The sequence below is a fragment of the Miniopterus schreibersii genome (assembly GCF_964146895.1).
Source record: "Miniopterus schreibersii genome assembly, chromosome: 11".
NCBI lineage: Eukaryota > Metazoa > Chordata > Mammalia > Chiroptera > Miniopteridae > Miniopterus > Miniopterus schreibersii.
The window spans coordinates 15904107-15924066 of NC_138111.1; the positions used below are offsets into that span (position 1 = coordinate 15904107).

Here is a 19960-nt window from a genome sequence, read left to right on the forward strand (position 1 = left end):
AGGGGACCAAACCCACAATCTAGGTACATGTCCTAACTGTGAATCCAACCCACAACCTTTTGGTGCATGGGATGGTGCTCCAACCAACTGAGCCACTGGCCAGGGCTCTACACACTTGATCCCCCCACCTCCATTGCTTTCCAGACAGAGTGGAAAGATGGAAGAGTGGAAGGGAGAGAGAGAAAGATCGATGTGAGAGAGACACATCAACTGGTCGCATCCCCTACATGCCCCAACAGGGGCCGGGAATCAAGCCTGCAACCGAGGTACATGCCCTTGGCCAGAATCGAAGCTGGGACTCTTCAGTCCACGGGCTGATGCTCCAACCACTGAGCCAAACCGGGCAGGGACACACTTGATTTTAAAGGCTGTCTAGCATAATGCTGTTCCTATAAATATTTTATCACAGAATAGCAAAAGAGGATTGGGGTGGCTTCAGTTGGAAACTGGGACCTAGTGTCAACTTTACTTTGATATTGAAGGTCCATAATAATCATAATGGCTTCAGGATGAAATAATTCACACCCTGCTACCCCGAATTTCCTTATCATTTAACAGAGCCACAGGACTGTAACACGCATTCCTTTTATCCTGGGCTTTCCCCTAGTGGACAGGTAGGCACTATGACCTACTGACCAAGTCCCAAGATATCCAGTAAAACACAAATCTTTCATAGCATCTACCATTACCACCATCTATCCCCAGAACTCTTTTCATTTTGTAAAACTGAAACTTTATACTCATTAAACAATTCTCCATTTTCCCCGTCCCCCCAGCCCCTGGCAACCACCAATCTGCTTTCTGTCTCTCTGATTTTGACTACTCCAAGTACTTCATATGAATGGAATTACACAGTAAATATAGTTCCTGGACCCAATTCCAAAGTGTGTGGAGGGGTCCCCCATACCAACAAGCAGTTCTCAGGCACCAGCAGGGTACTGAAGAATTCACCTCAATTCGGACACAATCTACCTGGAGACAGCATCAGATTCCACAGGTTAAGGGGTCAGTCCTACAAGATTCCTTCCTATCCCCTAACACACACCCTTCAGATGCCAGACACAAGCCCAGGTTCCTTGTGCTTCTGACCAACTGGCTACAGATTGGATCTTCCAATGTCCCCTCCTTGGGTTCAATTAATTTGCTAAAATGGCTCACAAAACTCAGGAAAAATGTGTTTCCTCACTAGATTACTGATTTAATACAAAAGATATCGAGGGATACAAATCAGCAGCCAGATGAAGAGATACGTAGGCTGAGGTCCCACACAAAGGAGCTTCTGTCCTCATGGTGCTTGGGGCCCACACTGTGGCACATGGAAGCCTTCTGGCTCCCCAACTTGGAAGCTCTCCCAACACCCTCTTTAGGGGTTCTATAAAGGCTTCAGTACATAAGCATGACTGATTAAATCATTGGCCGTTGGTGACTGAATCCAATCTCCAGCTCCTTTCCCATCCCAGGAGGTCAGGGTGAGACTGAATGTTCCCACCCTATAATCACTTGGTTGACTCCACTGGCAACCAGTCCCCATCTTTGGGTGCTTTCCAAAGCCACCTTATGAACAAAACAAAAGAACACCTTTATCACTTTCAACCCTTGGGAAATCCCAAGCATTTCTGGAACTGTGAGCCAAGAATTGTGGTGAAGACCAATATGTATGAGAAATAAATATTTCTTATAAATCACAATATCACACACAGTATTTTTCTTTTTGTGTGTCACTGGCTTATGTCACTTAGCATAATGTCCCAAGGTTCATGCATGTTATAGCATGTCAGAGTGTCCTTTTTCAAGGCTGAATAATGTGATATATATATATATATATATATATATATATATATATATATAAAATCACATTTTCTTTATTCATTCATCTGCCAATGAACACTTGGTTGCTTCCACCTCTTGGGTGTTGTGAATATCGCTGCTACGAACATGGGTGTACAAATAACACTTCAAGGCCCTGCTTTCAATTCTTTTGGATATATACCCAGAAGTGGAATTGCTGGATCTTATGGTAATTCTATTTTTAATTTTTAGAGTAACTGCCATACTGTTTTCCACAGCAGCTGTACTATCTTACATTCCCACCAACAGTGCACAAGGGTTCCATTTTCCCCACATCTTCACCAACACTTGTTATTTTCTGTGTTATTATTATTTTTTTAAATAGTAGCCATCTAATGGGTATAAGGTGGTCACTTATTTATTTTTATTTCCCTTCTACAGATGATAGAACGGAAGCACCGAAAAGTTAAACAAGGCTCACAATCATTGAATGTCAGAGCTGAGCCCGGCTGGTGTTGCTCAGTGGTTGAGTGTCTCCCACGCACCAAGAGGTCACCAAGAGGTCTGATTCCAGGTCAAGGCACAAGCCTGATTTCAGGCTTGACCCCCAGCAGGGGGTGTGCAGGAGGCAGCCAATCGGTGTTCCTCTGTCATGGATGTTTCTGTCTCTCCCTCTCCCTTCCTCTGTCTCTAAAAAATAAAAATAAAAAACATTAAAAAAAAAATGTCAGCGATGGAATTTGAACTCAAGTAAACTGACCTACTATTAACCAATATGTTAAAATTCTTGTGAGGCATAAGTTACAAAATCTCTCAAGAAGAAGATAGAGGGGTTCAAGGGCTAACACTCACCAAGTAAAGGGCAGAACGATTAGCAGCAAGTTAAATTATCTTTCTTCCGATAATGTTCCCCGAACCCTGGGAGGCTGAACTTGCCAGGAAATTGCAGAATGTTCCGGGGGTAGAACTTTTTCCCTCCTTTCTCCTTTGTTCAGAAAGTCCATCTAGGACTTAGTTTGGAGCTTTCTTATGCCCCAGTCTCTGTGCTGTCTAGTCAGGCAGCCGAGAGCCAAAAGGCTCTCCTCAGGCTCCCTCAGCAGGTAGATCCCCGGCACCCTTTTCAGTCACACCGGGAATCAAAACGCCTGCGGCTGAGAAGGGGCCCTGACCCGCACCGGAGCGCGGTGCTGCCCTCTGTATCTTTATAACTTCATATCTACGCTGGTCAGCGAGAGCTGGTCGCAGAGGGATCCCTTCCCCCGCCGCAGAAGCGGCGTGTGAGGGAAGCAGCTGGGCCTTAGCGTCTGGCGGCCCGTTAGTCCCGCGAAACTGCCGGCTGCTTGGCATGAAGTGACTCACCCTCCGCCTCACGCGGGTCCCGACGGGCCCGGCTGACGCGCGGGAAGCGCCTCCTCAGCCCACGCCGGGTCGAGCTACTGCTTTAGTCTCGGCTCCATGCACAGCAGAACGGTACAGCAAAAACATTTACTACCGAGAAAACATCGATTATTAACAACATACGCTCAGATTCCAGGAAAGATGCGTAGCGGGTTAACGACCACGGAACAGGCCAAGACACCCGTACAAGGCTAGCTTTGCTGGAATCAGGCGTCAGGTGTCCGAGTTCGGGGATGTGCGCAGCCGTTTCTTAAGTGCGGATCACTAAGCAGTACTAAAAACTGCTCCACGTCTAGTTCTTTTCTTACGTGTATAACGCAAACTCTGTATAAGGAAAATATTCCCGGGATTTGGGCGCGTGGACGGCAACCCGAGATAGGGGTTAGGGTTTGAAAGCGAGGCTCCGAGTCCCGGCCGCAGCTGCGTCTCAGTCCCAGACCAGGAGGACTCACGCCGTCGCGGGACAGCCGGGGGTGGCTTTTCTCCGGCCTCAACCAGAGGGCGACTAGAAGGTGCTAGGGACCCAGCGGGTCTCCGCCCCGCCCCTGCGCAGCTGAGCCGGCAGAGACGTCACGGCGCCGCGCCCCGCTCGGGCGCGGTCCCCCGAAGTGCGGCCTGCATCTCCCATGAGCCTCCTTGGCTGTCACGGCGCTGAGGCGGCAGTTAAAAGTACGAATCGCCGTGGGCAGCGGCTGTTGGGGCCGGTGGGAGGCGGGACTTCCGCTCCCCCGGGTTACGTCATCAGGAGGCGGAAGTGCAGTGGGGGCGGGAAGGTTGTAGAGCTGCACGTTGCGCTCTGTCTGCCGGTTCTGAAGTGGTCGCGCCCCCTCGGAGAGTGCGACCCGGCGGTGGGGCGGCCCCTGGCGCTCCCGCGTCTGGGGTAAGTAGGGCCGCTTGGCGGCGCCGGGGGTGGAGGCGTGGGGCTCCGGTGCTGACCCGCTGCCGCTGTCTGTTGCCACTGGGCAGTGGCCTCTCCGCTTTCTTCGCCTCCCCAGGTTTCTCACTCCTCCTCTCCCTGGTCTCGGCCGCAGCCCCCGCCCAGCCTGGCCTCCCCGCCCGCGGGGACCCTTCCGACGTGCGGGTCCTGCCCTGTCACATCCCTGACTGACGTTCCCCTTCACCTGATGTGCCCCCCTAACCCGGCTGCGTTAGCCGGCGCTTCAGCCACAGGAGACACCTAACCATGTTTCGTTGAAAACCTCCATCTGTGTGCTAGCCCCTCGCACTTGCCCGGGCTCCCCCGGCGGCACCCTCATCACCCCCTGCAACCGGTTCCTCTCTGCTTCCCGAGCAGTGTTCACGCCTTTTAAAGAGCGCGTCTCTTAAACTTTCTCAGTATGGCTGCTCGGGAGAGACTCCGCTGTTCCTGGAGGGCGGGAGTAGGGTGCTGCTTATTTGGGATCTGCCTTCGTTTCCCTTTTTAGCTTTCGGTGCACACAGTTGTTGCTGGGTACGTTTTTTTTTTAAGTGAATCGAGAGGCACCAGAGATGAGCGATTTTCCTTCCTAACTCTGATGGTATTGATGTTATCAGCTGATTGATACATTTGGTGGTACTTGGTAAGCCACCTAATGATATATTAAAGACAGTAGTGCTAAATGTTGGTGTGAACATTCGCAAGAATAAAGATTTAACCTCCACGCTCTAATTAAAACCGTGAGCTTGCAGAGTTTGTGATTTAAGTCCCTGTGCTTCCCAGATGTATGTTTCTGAAGAGATGGAGAAACTGCAAACGTTTCGTTGTAGGAAGCTAGCTGTTCCTGACGACTTTTAATTCGTTATTAAAGTATGGTGCATTTTGTATGCATGTACACATTTTTTACAGGTGATTGGAAAATCCTGACCAACTGCCACCGAACATAGTTAAAACGGAAAATAGGAAGATGGCAGCAAACCCTTCAGGACAAGGTAATGCGTGCTGGAATTTACTTTATTACTAGGAACTTTCCCCCCATATAGTGAAGGTATTTTAATAGAAAACTTGGCATAGGGCAGCTACTGTAGCCAGAATAAAAAGTGAATAACAAAGTAAAACCCCTTATTTGAAGGAAGTCCAACATTGTATCAGATATTGAACATCCTTCACAGCTATTAATCCTATATTTTAATCTGTGCTAAGATTATTCACATTGTAAACCTTCGGTCCTCTAACATCTGTTTTCACTTGTTCTTTTACTTGAAATCAGAGCCACTTTTAAAGAAGTTATATTGTCTCCAAGCTATAGCCGTACCTTTATCTTCATTTGTGCTAAAAGCTGTCATACGCATTTCACCTGTGTTGAGCTAGATCTCCAAAGCAAATCACATTAGACACATTCTAAAGAAGTTTTTACTTAAAAGTAAATTTTAAAAGGTAAAATTTAATCTCTAGGAAGTATTAAATCTTACTTTGCATTTTTCTGCTTCAAAAATTGAAGCAAACTTCTGTTTCCTTTCCATATTGAGTCTAAACTATTTGACCCACCATATTTTTTTTTATTACTCGTTTCTGTCGTGATGTTCCGATTTTTTAAAATCTTAGTTTTATCTTATCTTAATCTCCATATAAATGGAATCATAAAGTGTGCACTCATTTGTGTCCAGCTCCTTTCGCTCACTATACTGTCCATGAAATTTATCCGTGTTGTTCCACGGATCAATAATAGTTCACCCCTTTTTATTGCCAAATTCCATTGTATGAATTTACCACAATTCGTTTATTCGTTCTCCTGTTTGGAGGCTTTGGGGTTATCTCAGTGTGGCCACTGTGAATAAAACTGCTTTGAATATTTGCTGTAAGCCCTTTTATAGATATTTGGAATGGAGCAGCTCAGTGTATGGTTAACTTATGAAAAACGGGCAAACTTTTTCCCAAGATGTTGTACAGTTTACATTCACTTCAGCAATGCGTGGGAATCCTGGCTGCTTCACATATAGCCCTGGCTGTCCATCTGGGGTTTTTTTGGAGCCATTTTAGGGAGCGTGACGTGACTTCTCATTGTGGTATTAACTTGCATCTCCCTGATGACAGATGTTGAGCACTGTTTTACCTACTTATTGGCCATTGTAAATCTTCCATTTTGAAGTGTTTGTTCACATCTTCTGCTTATTTTTTTAAAACTGAGTTATATTTTTTTATTTTGAAGGGTTTTTTTTTGTTGTTGTTTTTAAAATATGTCTTTAGTGATTTCAGAAAGAGGAAGGGAGAGGGAGAGAGAGAGATAGAAACATCAATGATGAGAGAGTCATTGATCGGCCGCCTCCTGCACGCCCCAACTGGGGATCGAGCCCGCAACCCGGGCATGTGCCCTGACTGGGAATCGAACCCTGATCACCTGGATCCTAGGTCGATGCTCATCCATTGAGTCACACCTGGCTGGGCTGAAGTTTTTGTGTGTTTTTTTTTTAATCTGGATACAGGTCCTTTGTCACTGCTAATCGCACTTTCTGGATCATCTTGAGTTGGTTTCTTTTGATTGCACTTTTTTTTTTTTTTTTAAGTATGGGTCACATTTTCCTTTTTCTTATTATGCTTAGTGATTTGTTATTGGATACTGGATATTCTAATACATTGTAGAGACTCTGGATTCTGTTACGTTCTCCTGAAATGTGATACGTGTTCCAGTAGATGGCTTGGTTCACTCAACTGTACTCCAGACTCTTGTCTCCCTAGTGTTGGACAGCAGCTGAAATCTCTGCTCATTCTTTTCAGCTTCCAGCTGCTGCTTCATGGCTGGGCCCCTGGGGTCTCCCCATGTATAGGTAGTTTACTGGAAACAAACACTTTGGGTGGATTTTATAGGCATGTTTTGGGCTTTATTCCTTCTGCCTTTCCCTCTTAGGTCTCTCCCTTAATATATGACTTTTCTGCCAGCTCTGAACTCTGTCCTCTGATACTTCAAACCAGTAAGGTGAGGCTGTCCAAGTTGTTCGTGGATTGAGGAGTGCTTCAGGCAAAAGGCCACAAATTCCCAAATCTCACAAGTTGCAGTTTCCGCCTGATTTTCTTCAGCCTCTAATGCCTTCAAGTGATGAATGTTTAATATTTATAATTCTGTTTGCAATAGGGTTAGTCTAACCAAACTACTCTGCCCTTCCTGGAAGTTGGAAGTCCACTGAATTTATTTTAGTGTATTAGTTGGCTTTTGGACCAACCATAGGTTACATGAGTTTTATAGAAGTGTAGTAAAAAGCTAGCTGTAGTGACAGCTTTATCAGCTGTAACCAGCTGATACTGTTCTGTTCTCTCAAATCACAGGTCGACATTCCCCTATGGTCTTTGACCTCTTCTTTTCCAAGTTATAAGGACTCAGATTTAAAGTAACTGAAATTAAACAAAAATGAAAACTAAGAACAGTCTAATTTGAAAAGAAGATATACTGCTAAAAATCGCACAATGCAGTCCAAATGAAAATAAAAGTTTAAATTACCTTTGTTCTAATAATACAAATAAATGCGATTTACTGTTTGCTGGTTACCCTTTTTTTAGCAGTTGCAATGAAACACAATCATTTTTAGTGTCGCCTTTGATCCATAGTCAAATCCACTCTGAAACAGTCAAAGCCACTTTGGCTTTTGTCACTGTTTTGTCAGAGGTTTTGTTGGTGTCATAGAGCAGTTGCTATTAGCCACCAGCAGAGGGAGACCATATCATGTTCTGTAGACACCCAGACTGAATGAAAATGTTAAATTCTAATTTATGTGGATCTATTGCATTCTACTCTCTACATTAAATTATTTCTGTGCTGTTTATGTGTAGAGGGACTACTTATTATGGAGATTGAATGTCAAGTGTCATAATTATCTTAGTGATAACTGAAAGAACAATGACTTTAAGAAAAATCTTGATCCGTGCATTATATTACTGTCTCTGGTGTAGGGGACAGAATCCCATTGTGTTCACTGAGCCCTCTTTCGGATCTAGCCTTCTATCATAGTGTAGTAGTAATCAGGATGGCTGAATTTCATAAGTTCTTGGCAGGCAGTTACTGAAGTCTCATATTCTTAGCATCCATCATAGTGTGGAACATTATTGTTTGATTGAAGTAACATTTTGAGAATTTTAATATGTAAAGGCAGGCTAAGAAACTGGAATTTGTCCAAGGTACCATCATTATTGGTAATATCAAGGTCTTGTGACCATGTGGTGGTAGTTGGGTTGGTCTAACCTGATTTCAGATACACAGAGAAATACTGAGTAAGGAATGTGAGTTCTTTGATTATTTTATAATTATCTCAAAATGCTTGTAGAAATAACTGTAAACCCTGCAGATTAAGTGGTGGGAACTATTGATTTGGGACCACTCTGGATGCTCTTAGCTGTGATTTCAGGGTGCTGTGTAGGAAGTGGGTGGCATAGCTCATGGGAGGTTGTCTTGCTTGACCTCAGACCCAAGTAGAAGTCTTACCTAACCCATCTATGGTCCAGAAGGAAAGCGAGTTTACCCTTTAGGCTTGTACTAAGGTATGCTACCTCTGAATTAAGACTGTGTCCCAGTGACGCATAATGTGGACATTTCTGGAACTTTTTAGCTTAGCTACAGTTCCCTGTATCTACCCCTTCCTCCTATACCTAACCCAAAAAGTACACAGCTATACTTTATAAACAGACATATACTTACTAGGAGAAACACTAACCTAATTATTAACATAATAACTATTATTTTCACCCTTTTTACAACTGTCTTTTTATGTACTTTAACTTTCCTTTTAGTATCTTACTGTGAATTCATGGCTTATAGATATAATTTGTTCCATCTAGCTATAATTATTATTCTTTTTAATGTTCCAGTTGTGTCAGCCTGGCTAATCACAAACTGGCTTCTTTGTTCTTTGAACACTATCATGGGCCATTAAAAAAAATCCTGTTGGTTTCTGACAAGATATTCCAGGTCCATCTTGATTACTTTCCTACCCTAAGACATGGCGCTAGTACTCCCCAAGAACCCTGCTTCCTTTTAATGGAGGATACCATAAAATATTTTCTTGTGAACAAATTAATATTGAGGGAATTTATATTTCTGTAAACAGTACTTCCCAATGTGGTGACTTATTTTGCTCATCATATAATTTAGTCACTTAGCAGACTTTTAACTTTCCTTTTCAATAATTGCTACTTTATATTTATAGTACCTCTAAATCTTTAAAAAGATGTAACTACATAATTCTCTTCTAAAAATGCATTAGCCTGCCCGGCCAGACATGGCTCAGCGGTTGAGCATCGACCTAGGATCCAGGCGATCGGGGTTCGATTCTCGGTCAGGGCACATGCCCGGGTTGTGGGCTTGATCCCCAGTGGGGGGCGTGCAGGAGGCAGCTGATCAATGACTCTCTCATCATTGATGTTTCTATCTCTCTCTCTCCCTCTCCTTTCCTCTCTCTGAAATCAATAAAGATATATTTAAAAAATAAAATTAAATTAAAAAATAAAAATGCATTAGCCTCTTCTGAAAAAAGAAAAAAAGTCTTGTCCTATAGTTGAAAATGTAGATGGTGGTGTAGCTTGCCCTAAATATATGCAACTTAATATATATAAATGGGAGAGTACCAGTTTCCATTTTAAAAAAATATATATTTTTTTACTGATTTGAGAAGAGAGAAAGTAAGGGAGAGGGAGAGAGAAAAACAGTGATCTGCTGCCTCCTGCATGCCCCACACTGGGCATCAAGCCTGTAACCCAGGCATGTGCCTTGACCAGGAATCAAACTGGAGATCTCTTGGTGTGCATGATGATGTTCGACCAACTGAGCCACACCAGCCTGGGCCCAGTTTCCCTTTGAAAGCATTCTTTACCTTACAAAGAACTCACTTTTGGATTCCTTTAAATAACACTTTCCAGTATATTACCTATCCTTCTGTAATTATCTTACCTTAATTTGTACTACATCATTTTTACAGAAGTTTCTGTTGTAGAAAATCATTAATACTCATTTCTAAATTTCCCATCTAATATATTATCAGATCATTTATACTGATTTATGTGTTTATTTGGATAACAGACCAACCATAGCCTTCCTTAGTGGACTCAGAATACTGACAGTCAAAGAAACTGTATCAAATTAGAAATTATATATTAATTTAGAGCCTATAGTTACTAATTTTCACACTTAATTTCCACAGTAGCAGGTAGTTAACTGTAGCTTCCTGTGCTCTGATTGTCAAACATGCATGGATTTTTTTATGGAAGCTATGCCTTCTTAACTTTTTGTAAAAAGTTGGTGAATTATATGCAGTTGTTTTTATAAGTAGAAAATGGTCAGATATAGGCAATTTAATAAATTTAACTTAATACACAAAAGTTCTCTTATAGTGGTTATTATGTTTACATAATATTCCTAATTGTATAAAGATGAATTGATACTTATGGTTTGTGATGGGCAGCCTTATTAGAGGTCTAAATTTGTAAGAAATTATTTAATCATTGAAAATATTTTTTCATTGCCTTTATTTGTATAGCACCTAATTTTTAAGCCCCTGTAGCAGATTGCCCTGATAAAATGAAGGGAATTGTTCATCAGTTGCTTTGGTATTAGTTGAAGTAAAGGTCTAAAGCTGTGGTTTGTAAGCTACATTAGTACCCCCCTTATCTGTGGGGGATATGTTCTAAGGCCCCCTGGATGCCTGAGACCTCGGACAGTACTGAACCCTGTGTATAGTATGTTTTTCCTATACATAATACCCATGATAAAGTTTAATTTCTAAATTAGGCAGAGATTTCGGTAAAGAACAAATGCTGTTATCCATACGCTGGTGATTAAAATTCTTTGTTGTTTTTTTTAACCCTCACCTGAGGAAATTTTTCCATTGCTTTTCAGAGAGAGTGGAGGGGAGAGAGAGAGAAACATCAATGTGAGAGAGACACATCGACTGGCTGCCTCCCACACAAGCCCTGACCAGGGCCAGGGATCGAGCCTGCAACCAAGGTATGTGCCCTTGGCTGGAATCGAACCCAGGACCCTTCAGTCCACAGGACAGTGATTAAAATTCTTTAGAACTGAGTCTTTCAAGTCCTCTATCAGTATTATACTTTGTATATATCCATGTATTAAGCTGTTACAGCTGCTGACAAATAGGCAATAGGGAAACGGTAACCATCTAAAGAAACTACTTACTAGTGAGTTTATTATCATATTAGAGAACAGTATTTTGCCACCTGGGTTTCTAGATGGCCTAGGTTTATAAAATAGCTCTAAAATGTTTTTTATTTCTCTTTCTCTTCTCCCAACCCTCCTTTCTCTTTTTAGGTTTTCAAAACAAAAATAGAGTTGCAATCTTGGCAGAATTGGACAAAGAGAAAAGAAAATTACTAATGCAGAACCAGTCTTCAACAAACCACCCTGGAGCTAGGTACTGAAGATTAATGTGGGTTTTATGTTCCGGGATATAAAAATATCTTGGACAAATACTTCAAGTTGGTTGGAGGTGGTTTGCTTCATTAGCATTGGAATTTACCTAGTTTCCTAGTTAGATTTGAAAAAACTAGACTATTTAATTGATTCAGTTTTAAATATTTTAATTCTATTTAGAATATTTAATTTTCCCTACAGCCTACTTTTAAGAAAAGTGTTTTGTCTTTATTGTACAGTATTCAGTTTCTGCCATCTTAAGTTTCTTCCCTCAGATCCATTATCCTATCCAGCCACCACCCTAACTGTCCCGTCTTTTTCAGCCAGACCTCTTAAAGAGTTGTCTGTACTCACTTCCACTTTCTCACGTGTCTACTCCTCAGCCCACTACAACCTGACTACCAGGTGTCTTCCCCCCCCACCTGGAATAGGTTTGCGCCTAGTTCACTTGCAACCTCCTTGTGGCTAAAGCTGGTAGAGCAAAGTCCTTTTCTAGTTAGAGACCTTAGCATTATTTGACACCACTGGTCGTTCTCTCCTTCTTAAAATACTTTCCTTGGCTTCTTCCATTCACTCACTGTTAGACTATCTTGCTTTCTTTTGCAAACATTTCTCCACTGCCTGTCTCTGCAAGTCGGTGTTCCTCAGAGTTCTGTTCTAGACCCAGTTTCCCAGTCTACATCTTTTCACTGGACAGTTGCTTCCTTTCACAGCCTGTTAATATGTGCAGATAACTTCTATAAATTTGCATTTTTAGCCCAGTCCTCTCCCCCAGCACCAGGCTGCCTCCTGCACATCTCCACTGCGATGTCCTCCAGGCATTTCACACCTAGTATTCCCCAAACTGAACTCAGCTTCTCTTCCCTAACTAACTACTCGATATTCTTGGGTTTCTTGTCTCAGTGAGTGGTACAGATCTACTAGTTATCAGTCAGAAATTTGAACTTTGTTTCTCATTCCCTTTCACTTTAGTCTCCAAGTATTTACTATTCCCTTACATTTACACTTTGAAGTGTGTAAATCTGTCCATTTTTCTTCATTGCACTGGTCCTGGCACTGTCATTTCTTCCCTCATTTCTATAACTGCGTCCTTACTGAATTTCCTGTAGTCTCTCGAATATATTTGTCAGTTAGGATGTTCCAATCTGGAAGTAACAAAACCAACAAAGTTGCCATACACATTAGGATACATGTTAACCAAGAATGTGAGGATAAGGTGGTTCAGAGCAGCTCAATGCAGTGGCACAGCCATGTCAGCAGTGATGCTGCTCCCTTTCACCTTTCCTTCTGCCTTTCTCCATGAGTCAGCAGCTCCCTAATGGTCAAAACATGACTGCAACCACCTAGGCCTCACCTCTACAACAAGCCACCTATAGAGGCAAAGGCCAGGAGGTTCCTATCCTATGTTCCTTTTGTAAGAAAGAGGAAAATATTCTCAGAAGCCTTCCAGCAGACTACCCATCAAATCTAGTTGCTCAGAATTGCGTACCTTTCTCTTGCCTAAGCCAGAAACCAGCAAAGGGAATGGCTTTGTCTTACACCACAGTTCACCCGCTGGGGGATGAGCCTGCCCTGCCCTGAAGCATGAGACAGCTGATAATTGAACTAAGTTCAGGTTCCATTAGCAAGGAAGAAGTGAGAGCAGCAGTTGTTGAGGTAACAGGCTCTGTCTGCCATCACAGTGGTCTTTCTGAACCATCGTGTGGCGCATCTGATCCTGTCACTCCTCTGCTTATAATATTCCTCAGAAGTCTCCCTTTACTGCTAGGATAAGGTCTACATTTATAATTGATTTCACAAGGCTCTTCATCTCCTGGCACCTGCCTTCCTCTCCAGCCTCATAATGCCAACCCATCTCACCCCTCCCCAACCCTGACCTCCAGTCCTACTAAACTCTGAGTTCTTCAAACAGTTCTTCAAAGAGTTCTTCAAGCTCTTCTGCCCTGGGCCTTTTTGCATGCTATACCTTCTGCTTGCAACATTCAGATCTTCAGTTTTCATTATAAATGTAACTTTATGATAGACTGGAGTACCTCAAATTGGACATAATTTGAAGCCCCAGTAAATAACATAGGCTTTCTTCATGTACATTAATGTAGACAGTGGGAGAAGGAAAAACGTATTCTGGAAGGTCTTTTTTTATCCGTATATATTATATAATGAAAAACGTGATTCAGAAGTAAGGAAGCCCGTATCTTAAACAGCCAAGTAACTGAGATTCCGTTTTAGCATTGCCCTCTCGAGACCCGCCCTTAATAAGGACTTCCGGGATCATGCTGAGCAGCAGCACATTGCGGCCCAACAGAAGGCAGCGCTGCAGGTGAGCGAGCGTAACTGACGTTCTTGTCTCGCTGGAGACTCCTGGGTCTTGGGAGCCAGCACAATTCCTATGTCGTATTTCAGTGGAGCAACATCAATAAAAATGTTCCACACATAATTGCAGTGGTTTGCTGATGTTCAGTTGTGCCCAGAGGATTTGAAGGACCAAAACAGTAATGAAAATATCTTCTATGGTGTTGACACGGTCGTGATTGATTCTGAGCTGTACCTGGCCAGGGATTGCTTGCACACAAGAGTTTAGGGTATTTGAATGGACAGAATGATCTTAAAAGCTGAACTGGCTAGTTTAACAGAACATACATATTTTTTTCAAATCCCTCATGCTATTATATCCTTTGACGGTCTTACCTTTTATTATCATTGTGTGGATTCTTTTTGTAATGGTCTGCATGACTGTCGTGCAGGAAATGTTTGAAGACTAACTCTTACCATAGGAATGTGATAACCCATCAGTTTAAAAATCTATTTTCTTCATAGTAATAAACAGCTTTAGTATTATACTGAACTTGGATAATTTACTAAGATTTCCAGAGACATCTTTACCTGTGCTTTTAAACCTCAGAATCTCAGAATTGGGATATTAAAGATCATCTCATTTTAGACAACCTAAGAACAGTCCTCCTTTCTTTAGTGACAGAGGAAGTCACTGGTGGTCTTCCGTAATTTACATTCCAACGTTCAGCTGCCTCCCCCAACCCTCCTTCCAACTACTGCCCTTCTTTCTCAAGCTCCTGCTCTGTTGATCCTGCTTTTTTGAAAAGCAGAATACTTTGGGACCCTTGTTGTTGGTTTCCCCCCACTTGAAGGAATAAAGTACGTCATTTGTGTTTTTGACTCATTTATTGATTGAAAAGAATCACTGGGGAGAAAGTATGGATGATAGATGAGTACCTGGTGCAACTTGTTAATATGAATTCTTTATTATTGTCCATCTCCTGTGTATTTAAACAAAATTAGCACAAGAACTGATTTTTAAAATAAATTTGGTCTCAAGCACTCAGAAAGGAGAAGTAATTTTAATGCCTGGGTTGAAGAATTATGACTCTTAATAGCTTACTCGCTTCTTTTAAAACTCTTTCCAGCACGCACATGCACACTCATCTGGATACTTCATAACGCAGGACTCCGCATTTGGGAATCTTATCCTTCCTGTTTTACCTCGCCTGGACCCAGAATGAAGAAGTCATTTGTAGTGACATTGACTTTGTGATATCAAAAGCCAAAGGTACTATCTTTCAGTGCTATACAAACTGTGACTTTCAGAATTCGGTGAACTTCTGTTTTTTACTTCTTTAAAAGAAAGGTATGTATAAGTGAAAGAAAAGAGGCAAAAGAGGGTACCGGGAGCTTCGGAAGCCGAATTGTCTGAGGATTGATGCTGCTGCTGTCACTGTAACTGTTGGTAAGGCAGTTTGATTTTAAGGCTAAGTCTGGCTCTGAATTAGATGGTCACAGGAACTCACCCCTCTCCCACTGCCCAGCTGGTGGGACTGAGTACATCATGTCCACAGTAGACTTATAAGAGCCATTTATAGTACTTAACTTTAAAGAAATGAGGGTGCTTTTTAAAATGTGAACCAAAAGGCTTCAATAAGTTACATTCATATTTGCTCTTTATAGAATTGATATCCGTGTACCTTTTTGAGTTTATAGTCAACATATCATCCTGAAATACTCCTTAACTCATGACTAGTTTCCTTATTCTCAATTTTAAAAGAAATCCCAAGGTTAAGTTACCAACCAGTCTGAAACATCATTTATAAACTTGTGCCACTATAAATTAGGTGACAAAGTGCTATTAAAAACAATGATATGAAACGTGGTGGTTTTAAATTTTATACAGGCTCTTATTTAGTGTTACTACAATGGTGTGCCTGCGTGCTTTGATTGTCTTTTTGTTCTGATTGCAAATGTGTGCAAGTTGATGCCCTTTTTAATTACTTTACGAGGAAGGAGTTGGTTTAAGCAGTTTCTCAACATGACACATCTTTAACAGAATCTGGAGTGCTTATCAGAATCTCTTAATTCAAAATAAAGTCTGAAAACCGTGGGTTAGAGAATTCATTTTTCATTATATATATTTATAAATTCATAGATTTGTAGGTCCCTGAGCCTTAGAGGTAGGTCATTTAGCTAAAATCTACATTATTGTACTTCTAATAGGATTCAAGTTATATTTTACACTGTATCACAGAGACAATATTTTTATAACTGCTTATAAATGACCTCATCTTGGCCTTGAGTCCCCATCCTCTCTAGTGGTAGGATAAAATTTAAATTTAAAATTCTAGTTGGGTCAATATTTAATCAAAGTTCATCTCCCTTTTCAAAAAGTCTCTTCTCCCTCCTCCCCTAGACATTTGCACCCCTCCCCCCCACAGCCCCATCTTACCCAAACTACTTAAAGCAGAAGCGGACAATTCCAGACTTGTCTGTGCCGCTGAGGTTCTTTCTCTTGAGAATCTGAATGGATTTTCATTTGGGTGAGTTGGCAGCTGTCCCCATTGTAATGGTCACCGTTACAGCGAAGGTGCCCTGACCCTACTGCTGAGCAGCTCCCCAGGGGCTCTGGCCCCTGTCCTGCCTCAGGTCTTGCCAGCTTCCTTAGAGCGGCCCTCATTTCCTTGAATTTGACTGTTTCTCTTCTTTGTGATACACCTAAATCCGTGGTTCTAAATCTATCTACTTGATGCTAGGGACATAGAGAATTTGGATTGTAGTTTTTATACTATCACAGCCTCTATCTAGTGTGTGACTTTTATAACTTAGGTTAAAGAGATCTTCTTCCCAGCGATATCTTTTCTAGTGTCTTAGCCTTTTAAATACATGTTGCCTAAATCCTGCAGTCCTGGCTAGTAAACCCTTCCTCACCCCCTCCCTTACGTCACTTTCAAATTCAGTTCAGTTCCCTATGTGCTGATTAATATCTACTCTGTAAAACACTGTGCTTTGGAAGGGAAATGATGAGTGATACCTGCTCTTAAGGAGGTCACAGTGCAGGAGCCTACTCTGGTGCAGCGGTAATGATATGGAAGCCAGGTGCAGTGAGTGGCACGGGAGAGGTGACCTGGAGCATGCAGCAGTCTCGATGGGCCTAGAAATACTGGCATGATCTTACCTGGCAAAGGAGGGAAGAGCTGCTCCGGGTCAAGATTTACTAATCAGAGAGCAGCAGGAACCAAGGCACTTGCGAGGACTACAGAGGATGTGGGGAAGGGCAGCAGTGGACTCAGTCTGAAGCCCTGAGATGAAGTTTCATTTTTGCTTCCCTTGGATTATGGTGAATTTGCCTAACTCGCTTAACCCCTCTTTACATGTCACTCCATCCCATCTGTGATATAGGAACAGAACATGCTCTACTTCATCAGAGTGACATAGCATGTGGTGATAGGAGGTTTTGTTCCATGAAGCTTCTGTTTCTGTGTTTAAAGTGTTATGTGTTGTACTTATGTTGCTTATTGTATGTTCCACCAGTAGGTAAGGTCTCTGAAGGCCAGAGTTTTTGTTTCCCTCCGGCCGTCTTTGTTTACTACTGTATTCTGCTTAGAATCGTGTTTGGCATGTAGTACCTATGTGTTGAAGGAAGGAAGGAATATATGTGACCTGGATAGTGATGTAAAGGGTATTGTTTTCTTTACATTGAGTCATGGTAATAAAGTTTGAAAGCCACTGCTAAATAATACTGATGATAGAGCTTTGTATGATTCTGGAATAAAAACTGAAATGACAATTTCAAAGGCAGATATTTTTCCTGAACAGTCTACATGCTATCTCATTAAGTTGTCTCCATTCTTTACTTTACTTTGGCAATAGAAACTCAGCCTTTATATGGGTTCAAGGCCCACTGAGACAAGGGTTTTGGCAAAAACGGTGACACAGACCAGAAGATCAAGAGAGAACGTCAGTTCCTTAGTGCAGTTCACCCCGCTGCCGAAGCCCATCCGCCAGCGCGAGTCCCGTGTCGCCAGCATGAAGCTCAGCCAGTGTTTACTGCGAACTTTTCTTTTTCACTTCTGTGTGCACTAGTGTACAGAAGATGCTGGGATTTTTAATTTTTTTTTTTAATGAGCAAATCAAGAATGAACATGGATGAAGAAGGAGACCTTCACTGTCCTCAAGAATCTGACCATCTAAAGTGGGCGAGCAAGACAAGCATTCAACTAATACTGGGTGCAACTTAGGAGAGAGAGAGTACTGGAGCCCGAAAGGACCAGTGACAGCCACAGCAGAGAACAAGCATTTGAACTTGGCCTTTGAGATGAGAGGATGTAAGCCAGGAAAGAGAGATCAACATTCAAAGCAAAGGAAAGGCCTACACAAAAGGCAGGGAGGAGAGTAGGTTTAGGGCGATTGTGCAGTGAGCAAAAGTCCAGGGTGGCTGGACTTGTACAGATAGACTTGGATGGGTTTATCTGGGACAGTCATTAGAAAGGAGCCAAAGGTAGGACAGACCCATTCCGGGGAGTCTTGAATTCCAGGAGGAAGCGAACGCCTTCAGCCTGGCGCTCAGCTGGGAGCTACTGGACATGCTTGAGCACAGGCAGTCGGGCCCTCATCAGCTCTTGGGAAAAGGGAACTTAGAAGGCACCAGAATAATACTACTTTTATTTCTGTTGGGAATTCAGGCAGGGTGTTCTGTTTATGTCCACACCTCAACTCCAGCCCCATCTTCCTCTGCCGTTTGTTTCATTCAGTTCTTGTGCCCCTCCTCCAAATTTCTCTTGCCCCACCTCCCTCCCTTACCTACCTTTCTTCTCTCCTGCTTTCTTTTATCTCTCCACCCCAAGAACCTTTTAAGAAAGGAAAAGCAATGCATCCTCACAATTTGCGTTTGATCTGCACAGCAGCTCAGTGAGAAGTGGACATCCTAGTCATCTACTCCGCGTTAACTCCTCTCCCCCTCGCTCCTTCCCCAGCACAGCCAGTGCGCTTCAGGGGAAGCTGGCCGCCCAGCCGCAGGAGTGGGCCTTACATGCTCCAGACCCAGCAGGGGAATGGATGCCCTCTGCCACAGCCAGTCAGCACATGGTATTTCACAGACCACAGGAACTGCTTCAGCCTTGCACATAATACCCAAATTCAACCCAAGTGAGACTCCAGGAGAGGATTGCTGCATTCAAGGAAAATATTATGTTCTCACATTTCTGAGAATGCTACCAAAGGGGTGTCTTTCTCTCTAGATGTGTAAAGGGAAATGTATGTTTATACAGATGCTCCTCCACTTACAATGGGGTTACATCCCAATAAACCCTTTGTAAGTTGAAAAACCTAAGTAGAAAATGCATTGAATACAGCTAACCTACCAAATACCATACCTTAGCCTAGCCTACCTTAAACGTGCTCAGACCACAATGTCCAAAACACACTGGCAACACAGTACACTGCAGAATATTGTTTCTTTGCCCTCGTGATTGTGTGGCTGATGGAGCTGACTCCCTGTGACCACCATGCTGTGAGGAAGCCCAAGCTAACCACGTGGAGAGGCCATATGGTAGAGCACTGAGGTGCCAGACATGTGAGTGAAGCCACTTTGGACTTTCCTTCTCAGCCCAGCCACCAGCTGAATGCAGCCAAGTGAGTGACCCTAGCTGATGCCACATGGAGCAGAACTGCCCAGCTGAGCAAAATTTCCACAGAATTATAAAGAATAATAAAATTGTTGCTGTTTTAAACCTCTAAGTTTTGGGGTAGTTTATTATGCAGCAAAAGATAACGGGAATCCCATTGATCTCCAGACTCCTATATGCATTGCCAACATGACATCTCTACTTGGAAGTCTAATAGGCATCCAAACGTAACATGTCCAAAATCAGACTCACTGATCTCTCACCTTCCCAGCATGGTCTTCCCCCAGCATCCCCCCCTTAGTAAAAGGCTATTTGCATAGCTGTAAACAGTCATTCTAGTCTCCTTTCTCACAGTCCTCTCAGCCTAGCAGCTCTAGCCTCAATATATCCAGAATCCCATGAATTCTTACCAGTTCCACTGCTGTCACTTTGTTCCAAGCCACCATCATCACTTACCCAGACTGCTGCAATAGCCTAACTGGTCTTCCTTTTGCACATTTGCCCCTGCCCTTTACAGTTGAGAATATCCAATACAGCAGCCAG

At 42.8% G+C, this 19960-nt stretch overlaps 1 protein-coding gene across 2 annotated transcripts; it reads left to right on the forward strand.

Moving 5' to 3' along the window:
• The first annotated feature begins 3921 nt into the window (after nucleotides 1–3921).
• INIP (INTS3 and NABP interacting protein) lies at nucleotides 3922–19527 on the forward strand. 2 transcript variants are annotated; one of them, XM_081151372.1, is made up of 6 exons: nucleotides 3922–4066; nucleotides 5012–5094; nucleotides 11409–11511; nucleotides 13740–13830; nucleotides 14933–15075; nucleotides 18767–19527. In XM_081151372.1, exons 2-5 carry the CDS (start codon nucleotides 5070–5072, stop codon nucleotides 15026–15028), a joined length of 315 nt encoding a protein of 104 aa, XP_081007498.1. In that variant the 5' UTR covers nucleotides 3922–4066; nucleotides 5012–5069; the 3' UTR covers nucleotides 15029–15075; nucleotides 18767–19527. The 2 variants fall into 2 exon arrangements, with proteins under 2 accessions (XP_081007498.1, XP_081007497.1); XM_081151371.1 differs by lacking the exon at nucleotides 18767–19527 and having other exon boundaries at nucleotides 14933–17592.
• The last annotated feature ends 433 nt before the right edge of the window (nucleotides 19528–19960 follow it).